At 36.6% G+C, this 23,109-nt stretch overlaps 2 protein-coding genes, 1 long non-coding RNA gene and 1 pseudogene across 3 annotated transcripts; 2 read left to right on the forward strand and 2 right to left on the reverse strand.

Annotated features, from left to right (window-relative positions):
• The first annotated feature begins 362 nt into the window (after positions 1 to 362).
• Positions 363 to 4,587, forward strand: LOC111798821 (reticulon-like protein B21). Its single transcript, XM_087125404.1, has 8 exons — positions 363 to 1,052; positions 1,126 to 1,228; positions 1,305 to 1,379; positions 1,456 to 1,606; positions 2,921 to 2,990; positions 3,137 to 3,178; positions 4,086 to 4,208; positions 4,310 to 4,587. The coding sequence occupies exons 1-8, from the start codon at positions 479 to 481 to the stop codon at positions 4,426 to 4,428; spliced, it is 1,257 nt and encodes a 418-aa protein (XP_086981530.1). The 5' UTR covers positions 363 to 478; the 3' UTR covers positions 4,429 to 4,587.
• Positions 4,588 to 7,623: 3,036 nt separating this feature from the next.
• Positions 7,624 to 9,429, forward strand: LOC111798658 (CBL-interacting serine/threonine-protein kinase 6 pseudogene; annotated as a pseudogene).
• A 2,964-nt stretch (positions 9,430 to 12,393) lies between these two features.
• Positions 12,394 to 14,158, reverse strand: LOC111799191 (uncharacterized). The gene is made up of 3 exons (XR_002815783.2): positions 13,163 to 14,158; positions 12,939 to 13,037; positions 12,394 to 12,484 (listed from the first exon to the last, which is right to left on the reverse strand). It is a non-coding gene; the product is annotated as an uncharacterized LOC111799191 (long non-coding RNA).
• A 2,207-nt stretch (positions 14,159 to 16,365) lies between these two features.
• Positions 16,366 to 20,830, reverse strand: LOC111799044 (bHLH transcription factor RHL1). Its single transcript, XM_023682431.2, has 7 exons — positions 20,365 to 20,830; positions 20,151 to 20,252; positions 19,893 to 20,066; positions 19,744 to 19,809; positions 17,769 to 17,834; positions 17,607 to 17,687; positions 16,366 to 16,988 (listed from the first exon to the last, which is right to left on the reverse strand). The coding sequence occupies exons 1-7, from the start codon at positions 20,782 to 20,784 to the stop codon at positions 16,638 to 16,640; spliced, it is 1,260 nt and encodes a 419-aa protein (XP_023538199.1). The 5' UTR covers positions 20,785 to 20,830; the 3' UTR covers positions 16,366 to 16,637.
• Positions 20,831 to 23,109: the final 2,279 nt, after the last annotated feature.

Genomic DNA, 23,109 nt, shown 5'->3' on the forward strand with positions numbered 1-23,109 from the left:
AAAGTAAATGAAATGGCGATGTCGTGGAAAATACAAATTGGGTCGGGTTGATCAGACTTTTCGAAGACTGTGTTGGTTAGTGGAATTATATTTACGTTTAGAAGTTAAAAGTAAATGAAGTCACAATGTCTTGGAAAATACGAATTGGGTCGGGTTGATCAGACTTTTCGAGGATTCGTGCTGGTACGTGAAATGATATTAACGTTTAGAAGTTAAAAGTAAATGAAGTGAGGATGTCGTGAAAAATACCGTAATTATAAATATTGAATCCGAATTTCAAACCCTAATAAACTAGTTTTAACAATTCATCCTATAAAATTTTAATATAAACAGTCCTTTCTTCTTCATCGCCATTTGTCGTTCACAAACAGAGAATTCCCTGTTCTTCTGTTCAAAGCTTGGAGTTCGTAGGCCGCCATTTTTACACCTTGAGATTGGTTTACAGAGGGTTTGTGCTGTGCGTTCGTAGGCGGCGGCGATGGATTTGAGCCGGCGGAGGGCGGCGGTGGCAAGGGGGAACGTGGTGGCGGGGTCTGTCTGGGAAAGCAGAATCCGATTCGATGAAGTCCGTGGTGGGATTAGGGTTTTCAATGGAGACGATGAAACCGCCGAATGTAGGGTTCCGGCCGCTACCGTCGGGAGTGCAAGGAGGAAGACATGGAAATCCGATGAGGGTTTTAACTCGATTCAAATCGCCGAGGAAAAACCAGAATCACCGAGTAGCGGCGATGAACAGAATCGGAAAACCCCGATTCCGTCTTGGAGATTGAGATCCAACAACAGTCCAAACAAACCGGTACGAATACCAGAGAGAAACTCAACGAGGAAGAAAACCGATCAGTCTCGAAAATCGGCCGTCGGGATTACCAAACCGCCGACGAACACAAACGGAATCAGAAAAATCTCCCCGGAGAAGACGGTTTCATCTCCTCCACCTCAAGATTTCTTCGATGCATTCGAAGAGATTAAGAAAGAAAGCTTCGACGTTAAGGAAATCAATTTTCCAGCACAAGAAATTTTCCCGGGAAACAAACAGAAATTACAGAGACTAGGTGAGAACAGAGCCTCCCATTTTCATTACAGAATCTCAAAATTTAATTTCCTCAACTGTTTGATTTCTTGCAGTGGATTTGATAATGTGGAGGGAGTTTTCAAGATCCGCCATGGCATTTGGAGCGGGGAATTTGGTTATAGCCCTCTCTTATTTCATCAAGAACATGAACATCAGGTAAAAACAACAAAAAACCCCAAATCCGCCATTGAAGAAGGGTTGTTAAGCTTTGTTTTGTTTCTGGAATTTGCAGCTTTATCAGTATGATTTCGCATATGGGTCTTGTTTATCTGGCTGCCATTTTCGTCCATAGCTCCATTTTTAGCAGGTGCTCGATCAATTTCGTCCTGTTTTGTTTAGGTTAAGCTCTGGTTTTGCGTTTAATTTTCCCGGGAAAATTACAGGGGAAATGGAAAGGAAATCGATAGTGATGATGAACATTGTGTGGTTGAAGAAGAAGTGATTCGATTGGTTAAAGGGTTTGTTCCTTTCGTGAATGAATTGCTGCAAAATCTCAAGCCTCTGTTCCATGGAGATCCTTCTGCAACTATGAAGGTAATTTTCTTTTTCTTTTTTTTTTTTCGTTTTTTTAAAATTAAAAAATATATATACTCTTAAATTTTCTATTTTCTTTACTCAATAACACGTTTTTTCCAACTAAAATTATTTTATTTCAAAAATAAAATATTAATATTTTGTTTAATTTTAAATTTAATAGTATTTTAAATATATTATTGAATTTTAAAATATTTCATTAATATCTTTCCATTTTTATTTTTTTAAAAAAATTTACATAAAATTTTATAAATAATATTAACACCAATGATATTAACAAAATGGTCTATCTATACTATATAGATTATTTTCGAACTTTTTAATGTTATTCTTGAAAATTCATGCGTAATTTTGAAATTTGTTACTAACGTTACAAATATTTTTAAATTTTTTAAAAAATTAAAACTTATTATTAATGAAAATTCATGCATATTTTTGAAACGTGTTACTAACGTTTCAAATGTTTTTAATTTTTTTTCAAAATTGAAGCTTATTATTAATGAAAATTTATGCATATTTTTTGAAACGTGTTACTACATTAAAAATATTTTTAATTTTTTTATAAAAAATTGAAGCTTATTATTAATGAAAATTTATGCATATTTTTGAACGTGTTATTAACGTTTAAAATATTTTTAAATATTTTTAAAAATTGAAGTTTATTATTAATAAAAATTTATGCATATTTTTTAAACGTGTTATTAACGTTAAAAATATATTTAATTTTTTTTTTTTAAAATTGAAGCTTATTATTAATGAAAATTCATGCATATTTTTGAGACGTGTTACTAACGTTAAAAATAAATATTTTTAAAAATGGAAGCTTATTATTAATGAAAATTCATGCATATGTTTTACAAATATTTTTAATTTTTTTTGAAAATTGAAGCTTATTATTAATGAAAATTTATGCATATTTTTGAAACGTGTTACTAACGTTACGAATGTTTTGAAGTTTTTTTTGAAAATTGAAGCTTATTATTAATGAAAATTCATGCATATTTTTAAAACGTGTTACTAACTTTAAAAATATTTTTAAATTTTTTTGAAAATTGAAGCTTATAAATTAATGAAAATTTTGAAAATTCAAAAATATTTTTAAAACATTTATAAAAATTAAACGGTATTATAGAAATATTAAGTATATTTTAGAAATATAGTATTAACGATTTTCACCTAAAATTAATTGTTATTTTTTACCATTTTTGAAGAGGGTTAAAAATGGGCAATTATGGTAAGAAATATAGAAATATATGGTAAAAAAAAATGTAATAAATATTTATTAAAATTTAAAATTGTTTGGGTAATTTGCAGATGGGCGTATTGCTGTTCGTGTTGGCAAAGTGGGGCAGCTTCATCACCTTTTGGAATATCCTCCAATGCGGTAAAATTTTTCTTTTACCATCCTTTTTTCATCCACCTAATTTCACTTTCTTTTTTTAAAAAATAAATTTATAGTCCATTTTTTAATTTTGTGGTTTTCTATTTTTTTGGGTTCTGACAAATGGATGTACTGATTGACTGGCACAGGATTCGTTGCGGTTTTCACCCTCCCCAAATTATTTACCCACGGTAAAAAACACATCTCCACGGACTTAACTTCTCTATCTTTTATTCTTTTTTGGGTTACAATTCAATACGGCCGAGTACAACAAACCACCGTACTCCTCTGTCTTTTCATCCGTCGATTTGTTTGTGACCCTCTTTTGTTCCCTTCATAAAACGACCACGTTTTAAATTCTAAAAATTCTAGAAGGGAATAAAAATTAAAATTGTTATATACTTTATTTGTCGGTAATTTATTTCTGTCGGATCGGATGATTTGATGTTTGATTCAATCTCCACCCTTCATTTTTCTTTTCTTTTTTTGTGTTTTAATTTTAAAATTAAAAATAAATATTTTATTTTCATCTTTGTATTCTAAAAACTTTAATTTGGTTCGTGACTAATTTTTGTTTTTATGTTTCCATTTGAATCACATGAAACTTTATTTTGAAACGGGGTTAGATCCTAATTGGTGCCTTATTCATCGAACTATCATTTGGTTAGTAGAAACATAATGACTTGCTAATACGAGGGAGCTACGTGTCTTCCAAGTTGCCACGCGAAAATGGTTTCAGTCTCGGCCAATTTTCGTTCGACCGACGTCGGGGTACCATTTAGACAGTTCTAGGACAGTTCTGAAAAGTTGATTTGTTTTTTCAATATCTTAATATTCCCTTGGGAAACCGTGCTAGGACTCGAATTTCGAAGAAAAAAGAGCTTATAGCACTGTGCTTACTAGCTTGAAATCGAAACCTTAATTGGGCTGTTTGGAGCATACACGCGGAAAAATTGATTACTAGTCTTTGTTATATGAACACCCATTTGCTCTTTTGATCGGGATGATCGAGGTCTTTGTTTATCGACTTTTTGTTTGTTTAGAATATGACGCGGATTCGTGTTAATGTTTTTAAGAGTTCTTTTTTTTGTGAATTAGGAGAACATTGGTTGAGACTTTGTGGGAGTTCTTGGCAGCTGAGTTCCCACAAGAAGGGAATGATTGTTGCTATCTTCCTTATGGTATGGAACTTCTCTTCGATTCTATATCGCGTTTGGGCAGGTAAACCATTTCGAACCGAAATCTTAATCTATATTGTTCAATGAGTTTCGAGATGTAGATTCGAACGTGTAACGTTATTGAAATGAAGTATGATTTTGCAGCTTTCATAGCGTTTGTAAGCTTTCGCTACTACCAGGAATCATTAGGGAGAGATGGTTGGGTTAAAAATGGAGAAGCAGCTCGACATAACGACACGGTTTCGGGTAAGTTCAAAGCTTGAGAGATAATTTTGATCAATTTTGAGGCTCTTTTCCTATGCTTTCTTTTGAGCTAGCTTGAAAATTACCATGTAAATTAATGGAATATGGTAGAAGAGTGTTCCTTTTTTATTCTTTTCATTTGAATTTGAAAGTGAGAAAATAACGATTATAATTTGTGATACTCGAGTAAACAAGAGGTATGTGAATGAATCGAGACCACATCCAAATGAAAGTGATCTTGAGAATAGGATGACTAATAAAAATTTAAAAGAACGAAACACCATTTATAAGGATGTGGAAATCTTTCCTTAGTAGACCCGTTTCAAAGTCTTGAGGGAAACTTGAAAGGGAAAGTCAAAGAGGACAATATCTTCTAGCGGTGGACTTGGACCGTTACAAATGGTATCAGAGCTTGACACCGGGCTGTGTGCTAGCAAGGAGGCTATTCCCCGAAGGGAGTAGACACGAGGCGGGTGTGTCAGTAAGGACACTGGGTCCCGAAGGGGGATGGATTTGGTGGGGTCCCACATCGATTGAAGAAAGTAACGAGTGTCAGCGAGCGAGGACGTTGGGCCACGAAGAGGGGGAGGGTGGATTGTGATATCCCACATTGGTTGAGGAGGAGAACGAAACACCTTTTATAAGAGTGTGGAACAAACCATGTTAGAAAGACTCTATGTCGGTTTGTAGAGATAGGGTCCCACATCGATTGGACAAAGTAACGAGTGCCAGCGAGGACACTGGGCCCCAAAGGGGTGGATTGTGATATCCCACATTGGTTGAGGAGGAGAACAAAACACCTTTTACAAGAGTGTGAAACAAACCATGTTAGAAAGACTCTGTGTCGGTTGGTAGAGATAGTCAGAATGTCAGGGCCATGAGTACAAACTATGTTAGAAATCCCGGGAAAATCATTTTTTCGGAAATAATTTTGTTTTTTGTGGTGCAAGATATTGAAAATATAATATTTTTTTTAGCTTATTAATTAAAAAAAAAAAAAAACATATGATACATTTAATTCACATGGAGTTGGCTTAATGCAATGAATAGGGACCAACTTTATTTTCTTTTTCTTTTTTAAAAATAAAAACTTTATTAAAATTCACTTTTATTGACTTTTCTTTCCCATAATTATATTTAACATTCCAATTTGTAGATTTTTATTAGAAAAAGCACTTCAAATATTGTTTCTCTTTGTCTTTCCCTATTATTTATTAAAATATAAGGAGAGAGAAAATTTTACAAATTTATTATTATTATTATTATTATATTTTAATTTGTTGAATAGTTTTCAAGGTGGTGATAGTGGATGGAAGCTCAATCCTTTCTTAAATGCATACAAACCATGTCTAGTGGATATTATTTAATATCATGTTGTGTATGTAATATAATCTAAAATAATAGATCATAAAATAACGTATAATTACCGATTTGAATATAGCCCACCTCGAGCCTTAACCTTGCAAGTCAAGATTGAGAGAAAATTTGAAAATTTTGTGTAACGGCCTAGATCCACAGCTAATAGATATTGTCCTCTTTGAGTTTTACTTTTGAAGGGTGGTTTGTTCTCCTCCCAACTAACGTGGGACATCACAATCCACCTCCCTTCGGGGTCCAACGTTCTCGCTGGCACTCTTTCCTTCCTCCAATCGATGTGGGACCGTCTCCAAATCCACCCCTTTGGGCCCAGCGTCTTTACTGGCACACCGTCTCGTGTCTACCCCTTTCGGGGAACAATGAGAAGGCTAGCAGGCTGGCACATCGTTCGGTGTCTGGCCTTGATATCATTTGTAATGGCCCAAATCCAGTGCTAATATTATGTGCTAATATTATTCCCTTCAAGGCTTTAAAACGGATCTGCTAGAAGATTTTCACACCCTTGTAAATGATGGTTTGTTCTCTTCCCAACCAATGTGAATCAGGAGTCAAGTCGGTCTATATGTCAATTCACATCAAACAGGGGCTTTATGTTACAATTTATGGAGCAATTATGCTCGAAAGTCCAGATGATTAGTTTAAGCGGGAGAATATCATAATTTATAATTGGTGAGAAAACTTTTGTCCGGTAGCTGCCGACGGGGGGACGGGGTGGTCCAGCGGCGGAAGAGGCTATATTTTTTGAATTTGACTAAGTTGTGGAATTTAAGAATGGCCGCCGCCGCCGCCGCCGCTAGTTCCGACATTCAGTTGCTGACGGGTGGCCGCCACGTCGTGCTTAGACTTCCCTCCAATTTTTGCCATATGTTTTTTTCCACCCTAATTTAATTCCATTATTTTTGTTTATTATTTTTATAAAAAAATAAAAAATATATCGAATGTTTAATTAAAAGTTGATGTGTCTGAATAATTTAATTAAATAATAGAAAGTATAAATAATTAATTAATTACAATAATAAAAAATAAATAAAAAAAAAGTGATTTAAATTATATATTAAATTTTTTTTGAATAATTTCTGTTGCACATGCCACCTCGTTCTAATCTTATCACATCCGTCCCATCACATATTATTTGCCGTGACACGTGGCAGTCCAGAGTTAGGTTAGGTTGGGACCAGTGGGCCCCTGAAAGTTATGAATCAACGGAACACATATTCTCAGACAGCACAGCTAATCAAATGAACTTTTAGCGCTTTTACAACTTTACCCCTTCACGAAAAGGCACAAGAATCTGTTCATTTTGTATACCGGGGTAGAATCGTAATTTCCTATTTTTCTAGTTTGGTGGGCTGGCTCTTGGCGGTTTCGAGGAAATCAGATGACAAACGACGTCGTTTCGATTTTAGTTATTTTTTTTTTAATTTTTTTAATGGAATATATCGATAAGAAGTACACGTAGTTAAAAGCTTTTTTATATTTATCTTTTTTATTGTTGATTTTTTTTATTCTATTTAATATAAAATTATTGTTGATTTTTTTTTAAAAATTTAAATTTTAGCTCATTTTGCGTTAAAAAAAGACAAAAATATTGCCTTAAAAAATAAAAAATATTTTACTTCTATATTCAAATTCCTTAATTTATTACAAATTCAAATTAAAAATAAATAAATAAAGGAAAGTAATTTAGCATTCAATTAAATATTTAATATATTTTTATTGGACGAGAATATACAATTGAATCCCCTTTTCTAAGGAAGCGGAAGCGATAAAGAAGGCAACGTCATGGGGGTATAAAAGTAATTTCATATCCAAAACCCACTATTTAAGCGATGAGGCGGCCTCAATGTTAGAAGAGAGAAGAAGAAGAGAAAGGCCTGAAGAAACAGAGAGAAAATAGTTATCGGTAGATCGTCAGTCGGAAATTGTAGGGTTTCAGAACTCTGCAAGGGAATGCGGAAAGATGAGATTAGCTTCGTTGATTCAGTCTGAGTTGATCGGGAGATTCAAAATCTTCATCGTCGGCGGCAGAAATTGTCACCGGAAACACGTCGAGGACGGGTGATCTGTTTCCTCTCTTTCTCTTTCTCCTCCCTCTTTTTCCTCTTTTACTTCAGCTTAATCTGTATCTAAATAAAGAAGGAGTTAAGTGATCTCGAATCCGGCGGCGGATATGGCGGATAAAGGCAGAGATGGTGGCTACTCGAGTTTACTCGACGGGAAGTACGAATTAGGCCGTCTTTTAGGGCACGGGACTTTTGCAAAGGTTTACCATGCTCGGAATCTGCGAACGGGGAAGACTGTTGCGATGAAAGTGGTTGGTAAGGAGAAGATCATCAGAGTCGGCATGACGGAGCAGATCAAGAGAGAGATCTCTGTGATGAAAATGGTGAAGCATCCGAATATTGTTGAGCTTCATGAGGTGATGGCGAGTAAATCGAAGATCTACTTTGCGATGGAGTTTGTGAGAGGCGGTGAACTGTTTACCAAAATTGCGAAAGGTCGGTTGCGAGAGGATGTGGCTAGGGTTTACTTTCAGCAATTGATCTCTGCGATTGATTTCTGCCATAGCCGTGGTGTTTACCATCGCGATTTGAAACCGGAGAATCTCCTCCTCGACGAAGACGGTAACCTTAAGGTCACTGATTTCGGCCTCACCGCCTTCTCGGAGCACTTGAAGCAGGACGGATTATTGCACACTACATGCGGAACTCCAGCATACGTCGCGCCGGAGGTCATCGGGAAGCAGGGATATGACGGCGCTAAGGCGGATCTGTGGTCTTGTGGAGTGATCCTCTACGTTCTTCTCGCTGGATACCTTCCATTTCAGGACGACAATATGGTGGCGATGTACAAGAAAATATACAGAGGCGACTTCAAATGTCCGCCGTGGTTCTCATCCGAAGCCCGACGTCTCGTCACGAAGCTTCTCGACCCGAATCCAGTGACCAGAATCGGGATCACGAAGATCACATCATCGTCATGGTTCAAGAAATCGGTACCGAAGGCTATAATTACGAAGGAAGAACAAGAACGAATCGAGGAAAATTTCACGAAATCGAAGCAACCAGCGGAGACATTAAACGCGTTCCACATAATTTCCCTATCGGAAGGGTTCGATCTGTCCCCGTTGTTCGAGGAGAAGAAGAGGGAGGACAAAGAGGAGATGAGATTCGCGACATCATCGCCGGCGAGCAGTGTGATATCGAAGCTTGAGGAAGTAGCAAAGGCGGTGAAGTTCGATGTGAAGAAGAGCGAATCATGGGTTCGATTGCAGGGGCAAGAAAAGGGGAGGAAGGGGAAACTTGCAATTGCGGCGGATATCTTCGCCTTGACGCCGTCGTTTGTGGTGGTGGAGGTAAAGAAGGACAACGGAGATACTCTGGAGTACAACCAGTTCTGTAGGAAGGAGCTCCGGCCGGCGTTGAAGGACATTGTTTGGACATCTCCGACTGAGAATTCGACCCCAGCTTGAAGAACCTGATTATTATCAGATTGGAAATGGAAGGATTCATGAGAGTGTGATTGGATTATCTAATGAAATAATTATTATTGGTACGATGGTTTTGTGAAATGGAATGATTTTGTTAATTTATGCTTTTGATGATTGTGATGAATGTTATGATCATCGTTGGCTTTTTGTTTCATTTGATGTGGGGATTTGTGTTTGGTGTTTGTTTATTTCTGGATCATGACAACCCTTATTTTCTTGTTAAGCTTGATCTTTCGGTCCCTTGAAAGAATTTGTGTGAGTTTCTTTTTCTGAACTTGTGCATTGTCCCTTGAAAGAATCAATTACATTTGACACTTATGCATCCAACTCTGAACTATATAGAGAGTGGGTGACGAAGCTAAACGATAAGTTATAGAGTCGATTTCTTCTAAAATCTCCAAGGGGATGAATCATGAACTTAGCTTTCCTTTTCGTCCATCTACGAATCTCTCTCCCTTTATTTGAGTCACCATAATATCTTTGTGTGCTCGAGTCTTTGATATCTTTTGTTATAAGAAGCAAGTGAGTATCCTAAGTATTTTAAAAAATAAGAAGCAAGTGAGTATCCTAAGTATTTTAAAAAATTCAGTACACAAACTTGTTTGACGACGATACGTAATGGAGTGGACTTGCTTGGGTTGTTACAAAGGATATATATCTACTAGTAGTGGGCTTGCTTGGGTTGTTACAAAGGGTATTAGAGCAGACATGCGGTATGCCGGTGAGGACACTGACCCTAGAGGTTGGATTGTGAGAGTATGCCAGCGTCGGTGAGGACACTGAACCCTAGAGGTTGGATTGTGAGAGTATGCCAGCGTCGGTGAGGACACTGAACCCTAGAGGTTGGATTGTGAGAGTATGCTAGCGTTAACCCCACCCTAGAGGTTGGATTGTGAGAGTATGCCAGCGTCGGTGAGGACACTGAACCCTAGAGGTTGGATTGTGAGATTATGCTAGCGTTAACCCCCATAGGCGTGCTTGGGTTGTTACAAAAGGTATCAGAGGTAGACATCAAATGATGTGCCATTGAAGAGAGCTAGACATCATATGGTGTGCCATTGAGGACGCTGGCATGTGCCATTGAAGAGAGCTAGACATCATATGGTGTGCCATTGAGGACGCTGGCTCCTAGGTTGGATTGTGAGAGTGTACCAGCGAGGATGCTGGCCCCCATAGGCTTGCTTGAGTTGTTACAAAGGGTATCAGAGCCAGGCATCAAACGGTGTGCTGACGACGGAAACGAAGTATTCCTTTTAAAGTGTAGAAACCTCTCCCTAGTAGACCTGCGAGGACGTTGGCCTTAAGGGGAGTGGATTGTGAGAACCCTGAGAAGCATCCCTTGAAGTATAACGAAGGCTCGTTATAAGCAATGTTATCAGCTTTGTTTGAGTTGATATTATAAAAAACATCCGTTTAATTTGATAAGAATCTATAAGGATCATTCAAAGCAATAAAAGGCACAATAACCCATGAACAATAAAGGACTTCAAGTAAGTTTTTAGCCCCACACACCTAACTCTCTTCTCAGCTTGGAGATGTGGACCATTTCTGCAAAGATATCAACACTTTCATCCATGGATATCTCGATCTTGACTATTCCAAAGCCATTCATTTCTATGGTCAAATGTGTTCGATTTGATTCGATGATATATCTCGTTCGAATGAAACAGTCTAGCAATCTCGTTCTTTGAAACCTTCTAGTTTGATTAGAGAAACCATACAAAATGAGCAGATGAATCTCCTCGTGAAGATTGCATTCTGTCAACAGGAAGAAACTTATAATACCATAGCTGTTCATGTAACCACTCTCGTTCTCTTTATTTCTTCTTAGCTGCTTGGCTAGTAGTAGGTATCTGGTTCATCGCTTTAGCTATTAGCTCTATGACTTTCTACTTTATTGGTTTCAATTTCAACCACTCGTCAAAAGAAACAATCTCCCAACAACACTGCAATCGACTCTACCTATGCCAACAAACTCCCAACGAGATTCTTTTGACGACCCTTTTCAATCACTTCTTTTTGTCTCGGGAGAACCCTTCTCAACCCATTTTTTTTTTTTTACTTTTACTGATTGATCGCTTGTGGATGTATATAATAAAATGATGTAAAATTCACAAGAATAAGTGCAAGTATACACTATCACAAGTAGCAAGTAATAAGTAAATTATTGATTCCACATGAAACCTATCTTTTTGGTTAATTTTATCGCTGGAGTTTTTGGGTAATATTCAAATGAGTGTCGGAGATTTTAACTATTTAAACAAAACTAAAATAGGGTGACACTGCTGTTGAAAAACAGAAAATAATGAGAAAATCAACTATAATGAGGAAGTTTCGGATGAGAGAGATTAAATACATAAGTTGTTGAGTTTTGTGGTATATTTTAGTTCCTTTTAATAGATTCTCAAGCCTACTTCCGAGGGTCATGAATGATATTATTTTCATAATCGTTGTAATTTCTATTAACTAACAAGGCTATAGGGGGAGAATTATTCCTAACCCTTCTGTTATATTTCAAGTCTCCTTGACGTGGAACTAGAGTATTAAAGAGGATTTCATTGCTCACTCTCTCTCCCGAATAAGAGAACAACTATGTATATAAAGTAGCTAATTAAACATACATGTAAATCATTAACAACAACTCTTTAATAAACTAAAATCATACCGTCAACATACTTAAATTATATAAAACTCTCTCGTCTCCCCTATTAAGTTTAGCTCTCCATACAAACTGAATTAAACAAAGGAATCCGCATCTTCATCATCTAAAATTGATGGAATAAGGAAATAGAGAGTTATCCCGGTTTGTTGCCGTTCCTCAATGGAAGTTCCCTTCTCTTGGGCTCTCACGTCCACCTCTTTGCCCTAATCAATCTTTGTTGGTCTCCTTTTCCTTCTGCTGTCAACCGCTGCTGGATTAGGGTTTTCTTCTTCTTCTCTGGCTTCACAACAGTTCACTGTAGCAAAGGCTGCTGTTACTGTGTAATTCGATTTTTTTTCTCAAAGTGTGGCTCTCCTACTCTTGGTCTTTCTTTTTCCTCTTATATTGAGCATGGGTTCCCCTTTAGGGCTGGAAATGAATAAGTTGTCCACATAGAATGTTACTAATTCGGTAATCATGACCCACCTGGACAGCTGATGTGGATTTAAAATTTCCATGTCATCCCCCATTTATTTCTAGATTTGCTACTCCGGTTCAACATAAATGTCTGAAATTTTACGACATAACTCAATTAAATGTACAGTTAAGATCGATTTATGCAAAACCATATTTTTTTTCATGTTGGACCGCAATAAACGATTTCATGCTCGCTAAGAAGTATAAATGGGGTAAATAATGAGAAAATAGTGAATAAGAGTGTCATATTAAATACAAAAAGACTTGATATGACTCTACTTTTACAGAGTTATCACTCATGCTTTATGGTGTCATGAAAACTCGAAATTCTTATAGTGATAATCATCTCGTTTTTAGTAACCATGATGCTATTTCCTTCCGAAAGAATAAAAGAGAGTTAACGAGTAGTGGTAGATATCATAAACAAGCTAAAATTTAGAATACAAATCAACTAATAAATAAGATAAAATTCAACTAAAAAACACTCAAATGAAAATATCCATCGAACCAATACTTGAATTCTACACGGCCTACTACCCACTTACAGTCTTATTGGTTGAAACGTAACACTCATAATGGTCATATTGTAGGTTCGAGCCCTACTAAGCCTACTATAGGTAGGGTTCATGACGAGTGGGCATGAACTGCAACCAAACAAGCAAGAGTCAGCCAACCACGAACTCGTGAACTATAAAGAAACCATCTAAGAGCTTTGTCTAAAGGACCGAACCCGAAGCCGAGAACAAGATTGCAAAAAAGTACAACATACCTTCCTGATTTAGGAAGAGCACCATGTGCAAATCTTTCCTTCTAAATAGCAATCCAACAGCTCCAAATCCTTCAACAAAAAAACTTGAACAAACCAAGAACATATAACAAATGAATCTAACCTAATATAGGATCTCACAATTCACCCCGCTTCGATGTCTACCGTCCTCGCTAGCACACTGTTCGACGTTTGGTTATGATACCATTTGTAACAGCCCAAGTCCACCGCTAGCAGATACTGTCCGCTTTGGCCAGTTACGTATTGTCGTTAACCTCATGATTTTAAAACGCGTCTCTTAGGGAGAGGTTTCCACACCCTTATAAAGAATGCTTCGTTCTCCTCCCCAACCGATGTAGGATCTCACAATCCACCCCCCCCTTCGGTGCCCAGTGTCCTCGCTGGCACACCGTTCAGTGTCTTGACTCTGATACCATTTGTAATAATCCAAGCCCACCGCTAGCAGATACTGTCCGCTTTGGTCGGTTACATATTGCCGTTAACCTCATGATTTTAAAACGCGTCTGTTAGAGAGAGGTTTCCACACCCTTATAAAGAATGTTTCGTTCTCCTCCCCAACCGATGTAGGATCTCACAATCCACCCCCCCTTTGGTGCCCAGCGTCCTCGCTGGCACACCGTTTAGTGTCTGACTCTAATACCATTTGTAATAATCCAAGCCCACCGCTAGCAAATATTGTCCGCTTTAGCCCATTACGTATCGCCATCAACATCACAATTTCAAAACGCGTCTGCTAAGAAGAGATTTCCACACCTTACAAACAATACCTCGTTTCCCTCCAATCGATGTAGGATCTGACATCTAGAGAGAATGAGAAGAGAAGGCTGACGGAAAGAGACATGAACACACACTAGTAAAGGTATGAACTTTTTTCATACAATTGCTCGAAGCGTGTGCTCACTCTCTTCTGTCAGCTCTTTCAATTCTCTCATCTTCTTTGTTGATATTAGGGTTTCTTCATTGTTCTTCCTTTCAATCAACAAAACCCTAAGTTTGTGTCCCTTTCTTTTTGAGCTAAGAAGGTATATAAACACACTCAAGCTCACTCATTTATGATGATGTATGAAACAAAAACGAAAGGAAGGTGGCGGTCGCCGTTTTTAATAATTGTTGGATGTTAGTTCGAGGTAAACGTATCCGTCATGTCATGTCATGTCATGTCTTGTCTTGAAATGAATTATGTAACTTTTTTTTTATTACATCGAACGATTTCTTAGTTGTGTTGTTGTTCTGATCCTTTCAGTGGGAGAGAGAGATAAATAGTACATCGGAGGACAAGTTGTGGAACTCTATCCATCTGTAATAACTCAACTTTCGAAAAATCTAGACCGTCTAAGTTTCGTTACCAGTTACACACAATAATGTCATCATTAAAGCGGAAAAACAAGAACATGCAAGCTGTAAGCTCATATAGTGTTAGAGAAAAACATTTCACTTGTACGGGTTCCTTTTTTTTAAATGCGTTTCAGAAAACAACTCGTTCTCGTTCATTAAGAAACGATAATAAATAAATGGATATTTCGTGTTTGCAAAAACGGACCGAAAAGGGTCTTGGACCATTTAGAGTAAATGAACCAAATAATTTGGAAATTGAGAGTAGCAAGTAGTCCCCTCTCTCGTGGTCCTCCTTGGCCTCAAACTATCTAACCTAATAGCTTGTTGATTTGTCAATCTCAACTCCAACGTCATCGATCCAAATCCAAACATAATGATACCTCTACATAATTTATGCGATTACGAATCCTTTCGGAACGAACCCTAATTCAACTCGATGCTACAAATCCCAACTCGTTTACTATGTAGGTGTTTCCAAAGGTCGCAGTCTCACAGCTGGTTGTGCGCAACACAATCTTGACTGCCATGATACTCACATTTGTGGCCGTCACCAATTCATACACGAAGAATCCTAACGCTACGATGATAACCCACAATATATTAATTTTGACCTACGATCGAAATATATCGAAACAAATAAATGAAGTAGGAAGAACAACTTGAGGGAAGAGTTTCTTTGTACTAAGAATCTTGAACACTATGCTTTTCAATTCTTTTTGTTGCAGTAAACAGAGCATACATCTAAATTAACCAATGTGGGACACTTTCATCCAACACCTTTCCTCGAACAAAGTACACCTTCCCTTAATCGAGGCTCGACTCCTTTGGAGTCTTAGCCATTTTTTACTGCCTTCGAGGAGGCTTGACTTCTTTTTCTTTTTGGAGTCTTTAGGGCATGACTCTGAAACCATGTTAGATGAACACGACTCTCCACAGTGGTATGATATTGTCCACTGTGAGCATAACGAGTATTTATAGAGGAGAAAATATTAATACATCGGGTGAGTGAGTATTTAATGTTCTTTTTATTATTAACTTTGCTATAAAAGTGTTGTCACAAATATTATCATATGTTACAATAAATATAATGTGTAGTACATTTCAATTCTTATCTCTTCCAAAGGTTGAATTTTGAAATTTGTTAGGAAAGACTCACCTACTCCATTTAATAACAACTAAAGAATGACAACACATTCAAAATTTTACAAAATAATTCATCCAATCATAAATTCTATGTTAGGTCACATATATGATAACAGCCTACAAGGTTGTTTACTCGATATATTTATATATAAAAATAGGTGGAGGAGCGAGAGCTATGCATTCATAGAGAGGATCATGACAGAACGTATTTGAATATTTTCTATTTCGTTCTGTAATTGCATCCCGAGCCCTTTTTTCCTCTTGTAATAAACTTGAACAAGATCATCTTATAATTAGATTTTATTTCGTTGTCTTTATTTTTATTAAAATTTATTGGATTTTCAACTTTTTTTTTATTTAGTCTCCAATCGCTATTAAAAATAAAATTTAAAGTTGATTATTTATTCGTCCTATAAAAAAAAATAAAAAATTCTAATAAAATTATCATGTAATAATGTCAACGTCCCAATAACGAGGAAAAAAAAAAGCTTAAATATATATATATATATATATATATTATTAAATTAATTAACTAATTTTTAATCTTTATAAAACAATTATTTAATGTTTTTTAACTAAGGCATTATTATTTAATATTTTATTAATTTTTTAAATTAAATTATAAGATGACCAAGACAATCATTTTCATTCAAGAAAAGGAAATATAAAAAATAAAAAAAAATAAAAAAAAAAGAGAGAGAGAAAATAACGTAAGTTTTTTGGTAATTAAATTACAAAATTCTTCCCTATATTTTAGAAAAAATTAAAATGAGTTTTGATAGTTTTGAAAGTTATTTTGTATTTATGATTTGATAAAATAAAATTCATAAATATTTATAATAATTTTATAAAATCATAAAAACTATTTTTAATATTTTAAATTATACCAATTAAATTTTAACTTTTTTTTTTAAACATAGGGACTAAATTTGTAATTTAAAATTTTACTTTTTTTTAGCATTTCGTTAACACCGTCATCTCACGGCCGAGAAATAGAGGCCTTATCTTTGACGGTGCCGTTACCCAAGGCGGTTGACTGAACGGTCAACGCCGACAGGCTGGGTGAGGTGGGGCGATCTCCGCCGCCTCTAGAGGCTGTAACAGGGCGGCTGTGACATGTGGCGGTGGAGATAGCGGTGGCTAGAGAGATGGGCATGAGACAAAGGCCTTTGCCTTGTAAGTACTGCATGGCGGAGCCCATGTCCTTCTCCATTAACTTCACCACCTGATGCTCCGTCACCGTCATCGTGTCATTACTTGCCGGAGCCCCAGCGAACGCCTGTCGGGCAGCTCCTCCGTTTCCATTGGACTGGTTACAGTCCATCCCACCCTACAAAGGCGAGAAAACATTGTTAAAGATACTTTGCACTAAATTATAGTTTACATATATATCATATTTGATATTTACCTTATATATCATATTATATCATATTTGACTAACAAATGTATCAAACGTGCCATTACACATAGATATCTTTCTATTTATTACTCTTTCCATATCCTTGTTCTTAGACGAACACGACTCTCTACAATGGTATGATATTGTCCACTTTGAATATAAACTCTTATGGCTTTGCTGTGGGCTTACCCAAAAAGCTTCTAATGGAGAGAGTATTTCTTGACTATAAATCCATAATCATCCCCTAAACTAGGGGACGTGGGACTTTCATCATTCAACACGATAATTTATTTAACTATAAATAGAGAACGTTCAGTTTCTCAAATATTATCTAAATCCAAATTAAATAGGTATATTCTGTGAAATCTTAGGCACCATTATGAACTAAGGTGGGTAAAATCATGAATCTTCCAAAGCAACAAAACATGATCATGAAATCCCATGATACGAATCATAAACTAGTAATGATTCCAAATCCAAAAAATATAATGGATCATATCCTTTTCATGACAAAGAAATTAGTTGAAAAAGTGAAAGATTTGGTAGTACCTCAGAGTGGGAGGACATGTCGGCGACAGGTTGGGAAGGCAAGGAGGCAGTGGCGCCGCCCAGCCTGCTCATACTCAGAACCTACAACCACACACACAGCAAAGAAAATCAGTAAAATTCATTCTATTTATGTTTGTCTTCAACTGTAGTGAGGCAGATTACTTTGACTTGAAGCTGGAGGAACTTTACGTAGTCTATGATCTCATCCAGCATTGACGCCTTGTCTGTCTGTCATTCCAAAATCCATTTCAAGCAACAAAAATCAGCCAAACTTAGCATTAATATAGCTCAACGGTTCAACGGTTTTGTTCGTATCATCAAATATTAGAGTGAATATATAAGTGAGGTACACTATCTCCATTGATATGAGACGTTTTGGAAAAATTATAAGCACACTTATGTTTAAAATAGACAAATCCTTATAGAGGTTAATTGTCCCTAAACATTATTCAGCTACACATTAGTATGTATGTATCTTTCTAGTAAGAGCCCAAACTCACCACTAATATTGTCTGTTTTGGCTCGTTACGTATCGACGTCAGCCTCACGGTTTTAAAACGCTCAGTTAGAAAGAGGTTTCTACATCCTTACAAGGAATGCTTCATTCTCCTCTCCATCGATGTGGGATCTCACAATCCACCGGGGTCCAACACCCTTATAAGGAATGTTTCGTTCTCCTCTCCAACTGATGTGGGATCTCACAATCCACTCACTAGGGTCCAACACCCTTATAAGGAATGCTTCGTTCTCCTCTCCAACCGATGTGGGATCTCACAATCCACTCACTGGGGTCCAACACCCTTATAAGGAATGCTTCGTTCTCCTCTCCAACCGATGTGGGATCTCACAATCCACTCACTGGGGTCCAACACCCTTATAAGGAATGCTTCGTTCTCCTCTCCAACCGATGTGGGATCTCACAATCCACCCACTGGGGTCCAACACCCTTATAAGGAATGCTTCGTTCTCCTCTCCAACCGATGTGGGATCTCACAATCCACCCACTAGGGTCCAACACCCTTATAAGGAATGCTTCGTTCTCCTCTCCAACCGATGTGGGATCTCACAATCCACCCACTGGGGTCCAACACCCTTATAAGGAATGTTTCGTTCTCCTCTCCAACTGATGTGGGATCTCACAATCCACCCACTGGGGTCCAACACCGTTATAAGGAATGTTTCGTTCTCCTCTCCAACCAATGTGGGATCTCACAATCCACCCACTGGGGTCCAACACCCTTATAAGGAATGCTTCGTTCTCCTCTCCAACCGATGTGGGATCTCACAATCCACCCACTGGGGTCCAACACCCTTATAAGGAATGCTTCGTTCTCCTCTCCAACCGATGTGAGATCTCACAATCCATCCCCTTGGGGTCCCACACCGTTATAAGGAATGATTTGTTCCCCTCTCCAACCGATGTGCGATCTCACAAGCACACTGCCCGGTGTCTAACTTTAATACCATTTGTAACGATTCAAGCCTACCGCCAACAAATATTGTCTGGTTTGGCGCGTTACTTATCGTCATCTTTAAAACATGTCTACTAGTAAGGTTTCCACACCCTTGTAAGTAATGCTTTCTTTCTCCTCTCCAACAAAGGTGAGATCTCACATTCTATAAATCATTACTAAAATTTTGAAATAGAAAATGAGAAATAGACCAAATATGGTTCGATCCAGCATAAAATTGATAAAAAACAAACTCGAATCTAGCTCAAGAAGGCATATGTATATGTTTTAGAAGAAGTGTTCGAGATTCGGCAGACATATGTATATGTTCTTAAAGTGTTCGAGATCCTATGTCAAACTTGAAAAAGAAAACATATTCAACAGCTCATTACTTTTCTTATCTAAAATTTTGTAATTAAAGCTTATTCTAAAATTTTGATCCCTTATAATATTTTATCTAGAAATTCAATAACAAATATATCTTAGTCAATAATAATAATAAAAGTATATAAAATTTAAAGCTGCAAATCCCGCCATGTAAGAGTATGGTCTCCGGCCCCGAATACAAGGTATTAAAAAATAAAATAAAAATAGAAAGAAAACGTGGCAGAATTAAAACCGTTGGATAAATAACAAATCGAACATGATGTTGACACGTGTAAGAGAAAGAAAATGACGAAACAGACCTTGTTAGCGTTGGGAACCAGTTCTTGTAGAGCTTTCATTCTCTCTGCAATCCGCTCTCTCCGTAACTGTTACAAAATAATTAAAAAAAATTAAAATAAATAGAGGAAGTTAATTAGCGTTAATTAATTTATTAAACTTAATTAATTACTCTTTCCGCAATACTGTGAGGATCCGTCGCTTGACCTCGCCGAGCTCTGACTCTCTGTCGCGGCTGCGCCGCTGCGCTAGCACCACCGCCGGAACCAGTCCCCACCGGAGGTGTAGTATTGGCTGATACTGGAGCTCCGAAGCTCTGTTTCTGTGAAGTTGAAGTTGAATTTCCCTGTGTATTGATGAAATGAAATTTTAGGGCAGAGCGAGGTTATGAGTTTGAAGAAGTGTACGATCGAATCGAACTACTTATTGCCTGAGATTGATTCTGGTTATGGCTATGGCTGGAGCCGGAGGCGTTGAGGAATCCGGTGAATTCGTTGAAGAGCGACGGGTTGACGGAGCCGTCGACGATAATCTGCAAGATTACGCAAATAATTTACAGGAATCGAAATGGTTTGGGAGTATTTCGTAACCTATTTTCGAATCGAATGATTAGCGATTGGATTTGAGAGATCGATTTTGAGTACCGGATTAGGGCATTTGAAGGACGGAGAGCCTTCGACTTCAACGACGTCGTTTCCAGGCAATGTAAGGAGACTGGAATCTGCCGCGGTGGTGAGTAACTGCTGGTGAAGCATGGCCATGGCCATTTTGGCGGCTGGAGTGGTGTCGCCGATCTGAAAAGCGGCATTGTCGGAATTTCGCGAGATTTGCGGTGGCTGAGGAGGGAGGTTTGAGTGGGGATTTGGAAGACCGGTAGGGAGTTCCCAGGGAAGGGGGATGGAGGAGAGGATTTGGTCGAGGAAATCGTCGGAGGAGAAGGAAGAGGGATGGAGATGAGAGGTTTGAAGGTGGTTTTGGTGGTGGTGGAGTTGAGAGGCATCGGTCTCTGGCGGCCGGTTGCGGCGGTTGCTATGGCGGTCGGGGAGGGAGTTGGTGAGTCTCATATCAGTCCGGCGAGAAATTAACAGAGGAGAGAGGAGCCATTAAAAGTACGAAGTTACTGAGGTTTTATAGAATGAAGATGATGGACAATTTTGTCATTAAAAAAAAAAAAGCGCGTGAGGTTCACTTTCTCTTATCATATGTATTTACCAAAAATAATGTATTTTAACTAAATAATATAATATGGTTATTTTTTTTAGTTCTTAATTTTTAAAATAAAAAAAAATCTATGAAATTTTGTTAATAAAAAGCTAAAGTATTAATAAATATTTATTTATCTTAACAATAATTTAATAATATATCAGTCTGGTTGTCTTATTATCAGCTATTGTGTCCGTTTTACAGCACTCTAGTCATCTCTTTTCGGCTACCTTCAGTTTCTAAAACAGCCAAACTCACTTACAACAGCAAGCAGCAGTCCAGTCGTAGTTGTTTGCGGTCTGCCCACCTCTATCTAGTTGTCCAATCGTAGTTGTCTGCCATGATTTTGCAATATCAGTTGTCATCGTCGTTTTAAAGTTTTTAAAAACATTAAAACAAATTGAACCCGACAACTCAACCCGATCCAACTCAAAAATAGAAGGTTGGATAGGCTGAGTTAGGTTACCAATTCAAACAACTCGAGCTTCTGGATTAGTGCAAAAAAATTTCTCTACCGGACTGAAGTTCACCCATATTGTACTGGATGACAATCTGGCCCTGCGTGGCCACGCCCACCTCGTGGACATCTTTATTAGCGGACGTTTATATTATAATAATTATCCTAAATTTTATATCAATAATAAGAATAATTAATGAAATAAATTTTGAGCGCGTGAGTGAAAAATACCCAAGGAAGCGAGTGGAGGTGAAAGAGACTTAGCCTAAAAATAGTCCCCACGAACTTCATTTTTCTTTTACATTATTTTTATTTAATTGTTTTTTTTTCCCGCTAATTTGAACACAAATCTCGGAGGGGCCATTTGGTAAACTAACTTCAGGAGCGTCAAATTTTCAAATAATAAATAAAATTTAATTAACAAAAATAAAGAAAATTTAAATTTAAATTAAAATTTGAATTATGAAATTCCCATTTAACAAATTTTCATTTTTACAAAAACATTATTTTATTAAAATATTTAATTATGCATGTATGTGATTATTAATTAAAATTTTAAATATACTTTATTATTATTTTTTTATTATTTGTTTCTGTATCTGCGACCGAATTATCTAAAACGATCTTTTATTATAATCTTAGGAATCGGAACGGTTGAAATTGACAAAAAAAAAAAAAAAAAAAAAAAAATCAAGACAGATAGAACATTATTTTAAAATTTTAATTTTAAAATTGGGATTCTTTAGACATTTGTAATCTCTTTAATTTAATTTAATGAATTATTTAATACGAGGAAATAAATCAAATTTGAATAAATATGTTTCTCTTTTTGTCATATCTGTTTACAAATGGTATCAGAGCTAGACACCGAGCGACGTGCCAACGAGAACGTTGGGTCCCCTCACATAGATTAGGTTATATTAGGGTTGGTTAAGTTGGTGACCCGAGGAACCTGAGTAGAATTTACAATTCTTTTTATAATTATTTCAAAAAATTATATTTATGGACAATATATGTTAAGTCACAACTGATCGCACCGATCACAAACATTAAATATTCTTAATCTTTTTAAAAGTGGAGTAGATTGGGTTGGGTTGAATTGTAACCTTATTTTTCGAGTTGATTAGGTTGACCTGACCAAACAAATGTCAACCCACAAATTGAACTGAATAATGATTTGGGTTAGATAAATCGGATCATCAAATCATATAAACATCTTTAATATATCGGTACGTAAGGATATATTTTTTTAAAAGTAAGAAAAAGATTTATTTCACATGTGACATTTAATATCATATCTTATCGTATATAATTAAGAGTTAACTTTAAATGAAACGAATGAGGAAAAGATGCCATAATTTTTTTAATGACATATCATTAATGTATAATAAAATAAACGTCGTGGGAATATATGATAACAATTTTTTTTTTTTCGATCTAACTTATAAGTAAAAACAGAAGATACAGTGAACGTACCATATCTGACATTATTGTCAGCTTTCATGTTCTTCGATCGTTCATCGTTGAATAAATTTTAAAATTTTAAATATTTTCGATAAATATTATTTGGTGTCGGTGGAGAAATAAGACATAATTCAATAACCCTAAAAGTAAAACCCGAGCTGGTAGTGTAATTCTTACCGTACATATCCATTTTCAAAATAGGTCGATGAATTTCAAAAGTGGATACGAATAAAGTGAATTTGATTTGGATTAAGATCTTAGAAAT

This window comes from Cucurbita pepo, chromosome 7 (assembly GCF_057944985.1).
Source record: "Cucurbita pepo subsp. pepo isolate OVF chromosome 7, ASM5794498v1, whole genome shotgun sequence".
In the NCBI taxonomy this organism is placed as follows: domain Eukaryota; kingdom Viridiplantae; phylum Streptophyta; class Magnoliopsida; order Cucurbitales; family Cucurbitaceae; genus Cucurbita; species Cucurbita pepo.

Excerpts from the sequence above, each read along its gene's own strand:
- LOC111798821 (XM_087125404.1), top strand. The coding sequence starts at position 479 with ATGGATTTGAGCCGGCGGAGGGCGGCGGTGGCAAGGGGGAACGTGGTG. Across the intron at positions 1,229-1,304 it reads ATCAAGAACATGAACATCAG|CTTTATCAGTATGATTTCGC; the intron begins GTAAAAACAACA and ends TGGAATTTGCAG. Across the intron at positions 4,209-4,309 it reads TCTATATCGCGTTTGGGCAG|CTTTCATAGCGTTTGTAAGC; the intron begins GTAAACCATTTC and ends ATGATTTTGCAG.
- LOC111799044 (XM_023682431.2), bottom strand. The coding sequence starts at position 20,784 with ATGAGACTCACCAACTCCCTCCCCGACCGCCATAGCAACCGCCGCAAC. Across the intron at positions 17,835-19,743 it reads TGGTTCCCAACGCTAACAAG|ACAGACAAGGCGTCAATGCT; the intron begins GTCTGTTTCGTC and ends TTGGAATGACAG. Across the intron at positions 16,989-17,606 it reads ACATGTCCTCCCACTCTGAG|GGTGGGATGGACTGTAACCA; the intron begins GTACTACCAAAT and ends TCGCCTTTGTAG.